At 49.6% G+C, this 11,708-nt stretch overlaps 1 protein-coding gene and 1 long non-coding RNA gene across 2 annotated transcripts; both read left to right on the forward strand.

Annotated features, from left to right (window-relative positions):
• On the forward strand, positions 1 to 3,599 carry LOC134470749 (uncharacterized). The gene is made up of 2 exons (XR_010039899.1): positions 1 to 822; positions 2,539 to 3,599. It is a non-coding gene; the product is annotated as an uncharacterized LOC134470749 (long non-coding RNA).
• A 2,729-nt stretch (positions 3,600 to 6,328) lies between these two features.
• Znf48 (zinc finger protein 48) lies at positions 6,329 to 11,395 on the forward strand. Its single transcript, XM_013142239.3, has 3 exons — positions 6,329 to 6,561; positions 6,671 to 6,764; positions 8,446 to 11,395. The coding sequence occupies exons 2-3, from the start codon at positions 6,686 to 6,688 to the stop codon at positions 10,236 to 10,238; spliced, it is 1,872 nt and encodes a 623-aa protein (XP_012997693.1). The 5' UTR covers positions 6,329 to 6,561; positions 6,671 to 6,685; the 3' UTR covers positions 10,239 to 11,395.
• Positions 11,396 to 11,708: the final 313 nt, after the last annotated feature.

Consider the following 11,708-nt stretch of genomic DNA (forward strand, 5'->3'; position numbering starts at 1 on the left):
TATCTATTTGCTTTTTAATTTCTTTTACAGTCAGAGATTGAACCCAGGGCCTTCCCACTGACTACAACTCCAGCCCTGTTAAACATTTTTTATTTTGAGACAGGGTCTTGTTGCTAAAGTGCTAAGGCTGGGCTCAAGCTTAGGATCCTTCTGCCTCAGCCTTTCAGAGTTCTGGGATTACAAGTGTGCACCACCACTCAGCTCCTTTTCCTTTTTTTTGCTTCTTTTTTTTTTTTTGCGGTACTGGAGTGTTGGGAGCCGCAGCCCCGAGCCCGGTCGCCTCACTTGGCGGACGTGCGGCCTGTAGTAAAGAGTGAGGCCTGAGGTAGATTACCCCTCCCATCGAATATGTTAGTTTCCTGCTTACCGCGTAAACAACCCGCTCAACAATATAGTCTGCCTAGCAACTGATGATGTTAGCCAATCAGCTTGCCTTGCTTACTTTAACATGATTGGACACTGTATCCGTATATATACCGGTGCCACCCCTGGGAGGAAGTAGAAGCCAGGTAGAAGCCAGGTAGAAGCCCGGAAGTAGAAGCCCAGAAGGAGCCGCGGAGAGCGGACCGATAGAGGCTTCGGGGCAGACTGAAGCACAAGAGGAGCCGCGGAGAGCGGACCAAAGGAGGCTTCAGCTGGGAGAACCCAGGGCAGGCTGTACGGAGAAGAAGAATAAAAAGAAAAGGTTGTCCACTACCAGACTGTGTCGTGTGTCCTTCCTGCCGGCCGGGAGCGGACATCGACATTTGGAGGCCCGCCCGGGGACTGATCACCCCCGCGACGTGGAAGTGGACAACGCTCCAGTACAGAGCTGCGAGACAGGTGAGTTGGGGATAAGCCTGGGCTCTGGGTGGCGCGCACCTACAGGGCTTTTAGACTCCCCTCAGGCTCACGCGTAAGTGGCGGATTCCTTGGGCCTCACGCGGTGAGTAACATATTAAAAAATGGGAAACATGCTAGGTAGCGGCACTAAGAGCGAGGGTGGTTGTGGAGAAAGCTCTCAAGAGCTTACAAAAGTACGCAGGGTATCTGAGCAGGCCCAGTCAGGGAGCTCCCGAGAGGGGTCCGTCAAGGGGAACAAGGATGCTAAGGAGGAGGACGGGGCTCTAGCCTCGGAGTCGTCTGACTCCGAGGACGAGGGAAAGTTGAATGGCAGGGAGGCCAAAGAGACTAGCTGTCAGGAGCCTAAGTCGCTCCATAAGGAGTCGGGTCTGCGGAAGAGTAGAGAGCTCCTGAGTGCGCTCCGGCGCGAGAGGGAGGCAAAGCCTTCCGCCCCACCTCGGGGGCCGTTTCCGGAGGCGATCCCTCGCCGCGGGGCGGCCGCCCGGGAGCTCCCTTCCTCTTCGCCAGAACAGGAAGTGATGCACGGGCCCCCATTCTCCGCCCAATCACGGCCGCCGTTTTATGCTCCGCCGCCGGCGGATCGGTATTTTCACAGGTGGCTTTGGCAGGGGAGACGCTTGTTTCATGAGGTACATCCACCACCTGGGATGGATAGTGACCCCTATGGGATATTTCCTGTACAAGTGGCTATAGGCCAGGGACGCAATGTACGGGAGCCTTTTGAGATAAAGCAGATTAGAGAACTTAAAAATGCAGTTACAACCTTTGGGCCGACTGCGCCTTACACCATTGCCATGCTGGAGAATCTGTCTTCTGGGCCCCTCACCCCCGCGGACTGGATTCAGCTGGCAAAGGCCTGTCTGCCCTCGGGCAGTTACCTGGATTGGCGAGCCTGGTACACAGAGTTCTCTGCCGAGCAGGCTGAGAAAAACGCCGGTCGAGGAAAAAGGGGCTGGGGATTTAGCTCAGCGGCTTAAGCGCCTGCCTTGCAAGTGTGCAGTTGTTAGTTCGATCCCTGGTACCAATAAAAAAAAAAAAAAAAAAAAAAAAAAAAAAAAAACGAAAAAGATAAAAATAAAAAATAAAAAACAAAAAGGGGGAGTAAACCCTCGAGGTTTGATCCCTGGTGATGTTTGGCAGATGGACATCACACATATACAGGAGTTTGGGACTCTTAAATATGTTCATGTTTCCACAGACACCTGTTCTCACGTCATATTTGCAACAGCAGAAACAGGTGAAAAAGTGTCTAATGTGATCAATCATTGCCTGGCGGCTTGGGCCGCATGGGGCAAACCAAAAATATTAAAAACTGATAATGGACCAGCCTATATAGGCAAAGCTTTCAATGAGTTCTGCAAAATGATGGAGGTTCAATTAAAACATGGTATCCCATACAATCCCCAAGGTCAAGGAATCATTGAGAGGGCTCATAGAAGCCTCAAAGAAATTTTACAAAAACAAAAAGGGGGAGTAGGCCAAGGCCTGGCCCCAAAGGCACGATTATCCATGGCACTATTCACACACAATTTTTTAAATTTAAATAATGATAATCGCTCCCCAGCTGTGGAGCACTGCAACCCTTCCCCCAACCATAAAGGGTGGGTGAAGTGGAAAGATGTCCTGACAGGACAGTGGATGGGCCCGGATCCAGTGGTCAGCTGGAACCGAGGCGCGATTTGTGTTTTCCCACAGGAACCGGGACGAGAACCACTGTGGATACCGGAGAGACTGACACGGACAACAAAGCCCTCGACTAAAGATCAGACCTGCCCTACTGGAGATCCATCACAGACCAACCAACAAGATGAATAGAAATAGCGGTAGCCCGAAATGGACAAAAAGATCCTCAGGCATATGCATGGCTTGCTCGATTGGCCTACGACCGAGTCTAGGGACGGTGAGCTTCCCACACTCCTCCTCTAAAAAATTATGATATAGCAGGGTAGATGAGTCAATGACGGGTAAGAGCGTGCCTCCCCAGCATGACTCGACCTAAGCCAGGCCCTACCCCATCCTGCACGTAAGCCGCTGGACTGTTAGATGCTGCCCAGGTCTAAATTTCTCTCCGAGGGGATTTCTTTACGGAGAGGAAATGAGTGCAAGCTTGTGTGCATCCAGGTTCCGTCCAGTTTGTGCCTGGCCCTAGAAAAAGGACGAGGGCCTCAGGGCCTTGGCAGACCATGGGACGGCCGACCAGGGTCTAAGCCAAGGACCTACGGTGGGCCTACGCATAGGGCATAAGCCTCTGCACCCAGTCCAGGAAGGGCTACGATGCGCACATTCATAAAAAATAAAATAGGGGGAGATGTTGGGAGCCGCAGCCCCGAGCCCGGTCGCCTCACTTGGCGGACGTGCGGCCTGTAGTAAAGAGTGAGGCCTGAGGTAGATTACCCCTCCCATCGAATATGTTAGTTTCCTGCTTACCGCGTAAACAACCCGCTCAACAATATAGTCTGCCTAGCAACTGATGATGTTAGCCAATCAGCTTGCCTTGCTTACTTTAACATGATTGGACACTGTATCCGTATATATACCGGTGCCACCCCTGGGAGGAAGTAGAAGCCAGGTAGAAGCCAGGTAGAAGCCCGGAAGTAGAAGCCCAGAAGGAGCCGCGGAGAGCGGACCGATAGAGGCTTCGGGGCAGACTGAAGCACAAGAGGAGCCGCGGAGAGCGGACCAAAGGAGGCTTCAGCTGGGAGAACCCAGGGCAGGCTGTACGGAGAAGAAGAATAAAAAGAAAAGGTTGTCCACTACCAGACTGTGTCGTGTGTCCTTCCTGCCGGCCGGGAGCGGACATCGACACTGGAGATCAAACTCACAACCTTGCACTTGCCAGGCAGGCGCTTATGCCACTGAGCTAAATCCCCGGCCCCTTAACATATATGATGTCCTGGATTGGATTCCCAGCACCACCAAAATAAAGGGTTTTTTTTTTTTTTTTTTTCTGTCTTTTTCTTTTTTTTTTTAAATTTTTTTTTTGTCTTTTTTTCATTTTTATCGGTACCGAGGATCGAACTCACGACTGCCTGCTAGCAAGGCAGGTGCTTATACCGCTGAGCTAAATCCCCAGCCCCTCTTTTTCTTTTTTATTGGTACCTGGTACTCATGACCACACACTTGCAAGGCAGGCGCTCATGCCGCTGAGCTAAATCCTCAGCTCCTACCAAAATAAAGTAAAATAAAATAAATGAATAACCACTGCATTTAAGTTACCCAAAGAACCGAGATTTTTTTTTTTTTTTTTTGTCTTTTTTCCTTTTTATCGGTACTGGGGATAAGGACCGAGATTTTGAGAAATGTTATGCTTCATAAATATACACAAAAAAGGACAGCTTTTGATTTACAAAGGAAGCTTCAAGTTTTTTTTTGTACACTTAGTACCTACACACAAAACCAACATTATGATAAAGACTGTTTTGTTTTTCAGTACTGAGAACTGTCCCAGGGCCTTCACACTATGCTACATCCCCAGACCTTTTCTTATTTTACTTCAGGTCTTGTTTTTGTTTTTTCTCTTTTTCCTTTTAAATAAAAAAAATAATGTCTTATTAGGTTTTAGGCTACTAGGTTCCTTTTTATTGTTGCTGCTCTTCCTCTCTCCTGGGGATTGAGGATTGACCCCAAGATCTTTGCACTGAGCCACATACTCAAGCCTTTTTGAGAGAGGGTCTCCCTAAATTGCTAAACTGTCCTAGCTGGATTCAAGTTTACAGTCTTCCTGCCCCAGTTTTCCAGAGTGCTGGGATTATAGGCATCCATTACTATGCCAGACATATTCCTTCTACCCAACAAGATGCAATTATCCTACATACAATCAAAAACATACTATTGTCAAAAAAAAATAAAAACATAACAAAAACATACTATTGTCAAATAGGGTGAGTTGATATATACCTGTAGCCCAACAACTTGGTAGGAGAATTGGATCCTTTGAGCCCAGTTCTGGACCCTCATGTCACAAAAGAAAAAACAGTATCTAAGCATGGTGGGGCAAGACTCGGGGATACTGAAGAAGGAAAATCATCAGTTCGAGCCCAGCCTGGGAAATCTAGCAATTTAAGGAAACAATATCTCAAAATAAAATATAAAAATTGGGTTGGGGATGTATAGTTCATTGCAAAGACTTTGGTTTCAATTTCCAGTGCCAAAACCAAAAAACACTAATTCCTTTTGCAGTATTTGATTTTTACTTCTTTTCCCATTGGAATTGTAGTTCTGGGAATTCTGTCCAGATTTCGGTATCTGTAATTTTACTCTTTCAGAATTTTTGATATTAGAAATTTTTTGATATAAGATTTTTTCCCTTTATTTTTAAAATTTTGGCGGTTATCTCACTGTGAAGCCCAGGGTGACTTCAAACTCCCAGTGAATCCCCTTGCCTCAGCCTCCCAAGAAGCTGGGATTATAGACATCCACACTGCCTCTGATTCCAAGTATCAACCCTTATCACAAGTTCCGGTTTAGCACTAAGATACTAATCCATTGTTCTAGTATGCTCTATGTAAAGCATTCTTACTCCTCTCTATCCCATCACTGCCAGAGGGACTGAGCACACACTGACAAAAGCCTACCTAAATATAGATCCTAGTATCAAGCTTGGGGGAAAAGGGTTTCCCTCAGATCATAGTCCCTGTCAGGCCCTACCAGGATGCAAACAGCTCTCCCTGGAGTTGTCCTCTGTAGGGCTGTGAATCTGACCCAGAATTTATGGCATCCTCTGTGTTGGTCCCTTTGTCTCTGCCTGTTTCGCTAACTGCAGTCTTTTGTTCTAGGGTCTCTGGGCTGGTTTTTCCCCAGGTTCTTCACCTCTTTTTCTTATTTTCCTGCCACTCTGCTTTAAGATTCTATATCTATCTCTCGTATCTACTTTTACGTTTCTTTGTCTCTGGTGGCAAATCATTCGTTCCTGTATTTTTGGTCAGCAGCCGTCCCTCCATCTTTTCGTCCGTGCGTCCTGACTAGGAGTTCTTTCATTAAGACTGTTCGAGTCTCTGGATCAGCATCTCTGCTGCTATTGCAAGTCTGACTCCATCTGCCTGCCTTTCCACAAAGTATTTACCTGCTGTCTCCCTCTAGCCTCCGTTCCCGCTCGGGTCTCCCACGGCCCAGCCCCCATTCTGGCCTCTGCCCCGGCCCACGGCCCCACAGACTAGCCGGGCTTTGTTTCCCGATCTCAGCGCCCCGCCCTGTCTGGGGTCCCTAAGCCCTTTGTCTGCCTGGGTCTCTCCCCCACCCCTTTCCCTGGGTCCGTCTCTAGATCGTTCGTTCTTTGTCTCTCGCGGGCCGCGGCCAGCCAGCCCCGGAGGTCTGTATGCGCGGCTTGAGACACCGAAATAATTAGGAGGAATCCTGGGCCTTCATCACACAGCTACAGCCCAGGAAGCACACGGTTAATACCACCGAGTTCGGGCCGCTGTCCTCGGCTCAGAGCGGACCTCCCGGCGACGCGCAGCCGCCCGCCGGTCACTGAGCTCCCGCCCTACAACACGGGCGGCCCCCGCAGGCACGCAGGTCCTCCCAAATCCTAGAGCGGCCCCCACGTCGGCGCTTCCGCTTCCCGTCCCCGCCCCCAAGTACCCCCGGGACACCTGGGGCCGACCCCCTCCCGACTTGGCGCGGATCCCGCATCCCGGAGCCGCCGGTGACTCGGACACACGAGCCCGCTGAGAAGCTCCGGAGAGCGTCGGGGTGGTAGTGCCGGAGGCAGCCAAGGAGGTGAGCGGGGCCGGCTACACTCAGCGAGGAGCAGCAGCAGGTGCAGCAGCGGCCGGCGGGGGTCACATGGCTGTATGACCGCAGGTTATGTGTCTGTCCCCTTGCTCAGGGCGGCGTGCAGGCGATGGAGCGCGCGGTAGAGCCGTGGGGCGCGGATCTCCACGGTCAGGAGCAGAGGGAGCCGCTGAGAGGCGCCCGTACAGGTGAGGATCGCGCGCAACAAGGGCAGGTAATGGTTGGGCGGGGACTCTCATGTTGGGCTCTGCCTGCTGCAAACCTAGATAAAATAGGACGTAAACTGTGCCTGCAGGGAGAGAGCACTGTTTCTTAGCACCTACTGTGCACCAGGCTATGAGAGACATCTCAAGGACTCTCCTTCCCCCATAGTCTTCATTCTCACTGCCTCTACCCTACCTCAGGCCTCATTGTGTCACCCAGTTCTGCTTTTTTCTCCTCATTAATGATTCTGCAGCCAGATGGATGCAAATCCCAATCGAATTTTGTCTCCTCAAAAATCTATCCTCATTCCCTTGTAACTAATTAAAGGCCTTACTTTAATCAAGCTGGGCACCAAGTGCACACCTGTAATACCAGTAGCCTGGGAAGCTGAGGCAAGAGGATGTCAAATTTGAACCCAGCCTGGGCAATGTAGTGATGTAGCAAGACCTTGTTTCCAAATTTAAAAAAAAAATTTTTTTTTTGTCTTTTTCTTTTTTTTCAGTACTGGGGATCAAACTCATGACCACACACTTGCAAGGCAGGCACTTACGCCACTGACCTAAATCCCCAGCCCCTCAAATAAACATTTTTTTAAAAAAGAGTTGGGAATGTAATTTAGTGTGAAGGCCCTGGGTTCAATCTTTAGTACACAAAACAAAACAAAAACCTATCATAGTTATACTTTTCAGTCCAAAGCTTGGGTGCTTAGACTAGTTTCAATATCCTTTTCCATCTTTATCTTTTATTCCTTTCAGTGATTTTTCTCTTTGCTCTGCTGTGACACAAAGTAGTTCTTCTGAATCCACAATTGCAATTATTGATATTTTATTATATCTCTCCTAGACATCTTGATGGGTGGGTGTGATAAACACAGATACACACAGGATGACTGAAATAAATATAGAGTAGGCTAGTATGACAAGATGCAATAGAAGGAGCAAATATTAGATTTTCCAGATACAGACAGTATAATGAAGTGGTTAACAGGTTTGGGAATCAAACAGACCTGAGTTAGAAATCTGACTTTTCTATTTTCTAACAATTAGAAGTTTGAGGAAGTGACCTAACCTTTGCATCTCCATGATTATAAAATGAAGATACTTTTTTTTTTTATGACCTTCAATCCATTCCAAAAAATGAAGATACTTACAGTGTTATCTTCTACAATTATTGTGAAGATCCAGTATTGCCTAGTTTAGTGATTGTGATATATTAAACACATGGTGAAACAAAGTTGTTATTATAGGGAGGTATTCACAGTAAATGCTCCAGAAATTCAGAGAATGAGGGATTCTTGAGGCCATATGTTTGCAAGGAAGTCTTCCTGAGGAGGTTATTTTTAAACATAGAGGCTGAAGGAGGGGGCTGGGATTGTAGCCCAGTAGTAGAGCACTTGCTGGAGTGTGCTAAGCCCTGGATTTGATCTGTAGCACCAAATATATACCAAAAGATGACAGGCATGGTGGTGCATGTCTATAACTTCTGCAGTCGGGAGGCTGAGACAGAAAGATCACCACAAGTTTAAGGCCAGCCTGAACTGCACAGCAAGATCCTGTCAAAAAACAACAACAACAACAAAACCCCAACAAACAAATATACACCAAAAGAAAGTGATAAAGGCTGAGCTAAAGGTTGAGGTCTACAATCTCATTTTTTTTTCTCTAGGTTTAGGAAGTGAGAATATGGAGATTTCTCAGTCAAATGAATTTGAACGTACTCCACAGGATGAGGATGAATTGGAGTATAAGGAAGAGGAAGATCTGGCCCCAGGTCATGAAGTAAGAAATGATTCTCTCAAACCTGAAGGCATCCAGACCTGGGATGACTTATGGGTCCAAAGAGGGGGACTAGGAAAGCCTCAGGCTCGGGACCAAGGCCCCCAGGTCCTGGGAGAACCACGCTGGGGCCAGGCCAGTACTGATCGAACTGCAGTGTGTGGTGAGTGTGGCAAGAGCTTCAGGCAGATGTCAGATCTGGTGAAACACCAGCGGACTCACACCGGGGAGAAACCCTATAAGTGTGGGGTTTGTGGCAAGGGCTTTGGGGATAGCTCAGCCCGCATCAAACATCAGCGAACTCACAGTGGTGAGAAGCCCTATAGAGCCCAGCCACCAGCCCAGGGTCCCCCAAAGATTTCTCGACCCCGGATCCCTGCTGGTGAACGCCCCACTATCTGCGGTGAATGTGGCAAGAGCTTTCGGCAGAGTTCCGACCTAGTGAAGCACCAGCGGACCCACACCGGTGAGAAGCCCTACAAATGTGGCATCTGTGGCAAGGGCTTCAGTGACAGTTCTGCCCGAATAAAGCACCAGCGGACACACCGAGGGGAACAGCCCCCCCAGCCAGTCGTACCCCGAAGACAGCCATCTCGGGCAGCCACTGCAACTGCACAGGGACCCAAGGCCCAGGACAAGCCATATATCTGCACAGATTGTGGTAAAAGGTTTGTGCTCAGTTGTAGCCTCTTGAGCCACCAGCGCAGTCACTTAGGGCCCAAACCCTTTGGCTGTGATGTGTGTGGGAAGGAGTTTGCCCGGGGCTCTGACCTGGTGAAACACCTGCGGGTGCACACAGGGGAGAAGCCCTACCTGTGCCCTGAATGCGGCAAAGGCTTTGCTGACAGCTCCGCCAGGGTCAAGCACCTCCGCACCCACAGTGGCGAGCGGCCACATGCCTGTCCAGAGTGTGACCGCACCTTCAGCCTCAGCTCCACTCTTCTCCGACACCGCCTCACTCACATGCAGCCCCAGGCCTTCAGCTTCCCCAGCCACCCTGTAGCCCCGCTAATCCCCAGCCCACCTCCACCTCCTCTTGCCACCAGTCCCCCACTGACTCCTCGAAGTCCTTCACACTCAGGTGATGGGCCTTTTGGCTTACCTGGCTTGGAACTAGAACCTGGGGGCCCGCAGGCTGGTGAGCCACCCCCACCACTGACAGTGGGTGACAAGCCCCACAAGTGTCCTGAGTGTGGCAAGGCTTTCCGCCGAAGCTCTGACCTAGTAAAACACCATCGTGTGCACACAGGGGAGAAACCTTACCTCTGTCCTGAGTGTGGCAAGGGCTTTGCTGACAGCTCAGCACGAGTCAAGCACCTGCGCACTCACCGTGGTGAACATGCTCGGCCACCACCACCATCTACTCTCCTGCGGCCACATAACCCTCCTGGTCCAGCACCCATGGCCTCTCGACCTATAGCCCATACCCAGCCCTCTGGACCCAGCCAGTCCCATGTGTGTGGCTTTTGTGGGAAGGAGTTTCCCCGGAGCTCAGATCTGGTCAAACATAGGCGCACACACACTGGAGAGAAGCCATACAAGTGTGCCGAGTGTGGCAAAGGTTTTGGTGATAGCTCTGCCCGTATCAAGCACCAGCGTGGGCACCTGGTCCTGAGGCCCTTTGGGATAGGGGATGGTCAGGCAAGGCCCCTCAAGGAGGAGCCACCAGCCGGACTGGAATGATAGGGTTTGGGGGGCCCAGGAGACCAAAGGGAGATCTGCTACTGAAGCAGAGAAGACAGGGTGTGGGAGGTAGTGGGGGGAGGAGGAGGGGAAGAGACAAGAGAGAAGCAAATAGATAGAGACAGACTGGAGACCATAACCTCGACACTCAGGAAACCATCCTGGCTAGGTGTTAGGACCTCGCTGGTATGGGCTGAAACTTCCAACTTCCAGAACACTGTCTGGTACACAGTAAACACTCAGTGAATACTTGTTAAAATAGAAACTGGCCTTAGTCTGAGGACCCTTAAAATACTGTATTCCCATTGTCTCTTTGCTTAGGAACTAACCCCTTGGTAAGGTGGGATAATTGATAGCTGTAATCCCAGCTACTCAGGAAGCTGAGGAAGGAATATATTTGAGGCCACCCTGGACAATTTAAGAGAAACCCTGTCTCAGAAAGGGCTGGGGTTTAGCTCAGTGTTCTCTTGGTTCGATCCTCAGTACCAAGAAAAGAAAATGACTCCTTTCAGCTTCCCCTCAGAGACCAGGTATGACCTGATAGGTGCAGCAAAAGGACTTGTGGAATTTAAGGTGTTAAAATGAGGGAGGGCAGGGGCTGGGGATTTAGCTCAGCGGCATAAGCGCCTGCCTTGCAAGCAGGCAGTTGTGAGTTTGATCCCCGGTACTGATAAAAAGGAAAAAGACAAAAAAAAAAAAAAAAAAGAGCGAGGGCATCTTGACCATCCTATAGGGGAAAGTAACCTCCTAACCTCCATCTACAGGACATAATTTCAGCCAGGAAAAGGCAGCACTTAAGTGGGCCAGACCTGTGTGCCCTTTGTTCACCAACAGAACAGATGAGCCAGCAGGAGGAATGCTCGTAGTGGGCAGTCTGGATGCCACACCCAGGTCCTGGTGGATATTTGCAGCAACCCACTCTGGGTGAGTGCAGGACTAGAAGGAAAAGAGGCCACATTCCCATATGTCTCCTTACTAATAAACTATTTCTTGTTTGAAGTTTGAATTCTGTGTAGGGGTGAGTGTGTGTATACGCATCTATATGCAGGGCAAGAATTGGAAATGTGAAGGTTTCACCATAGACAAAGTCTTCAAGCTTTTTGTAAACTAGCGTGGATCCCTTTCTTTGACCCATTAAATAAAATTGTCTTGGCACAGTCAGGCTCTTTATAGCTCTTAACGTCTGCTTTTCAGGCTGCCACCAGATCCCATCAACTGATGTCTAAGGTCGTGCTTCCTACAGGCACCATAAATACAATAGGTTGGAGCTCCTGACTTAAAAGGAAAAATGGGCTAGCCTGAGGGGGGAGGGCAGTTGACAAAGTGGGGTGTGAGTGTCCCTACACAAGATGGTGCCCACCTGCCTGGCAGGCACATCAAATGCTCAGATCCTGGTACACTGCGTCTGAGGCCCCATCCTACAAGAAGCATATTGTCTGGCCCTCCAGCCCAGAGGGAGGCCACCCGCAT

This window comes from Cavia porcellus, unplaced genomic scaffold (genome assembly GCF_034190915.1).
Source record: "Cavia porcellus strain 051 isolate PalLab524CR breed Dunkin Hartley unplaced genomic scaffold, mCavPor4.1 scaffold_16, whole genome shotgun sequence".
NCBI classification, from domain to species: Eukaryota; Metazoa; Chordata; class Mammalia; order Rodentia; family Caviidae; genus Cavia; species Cavia porcellus.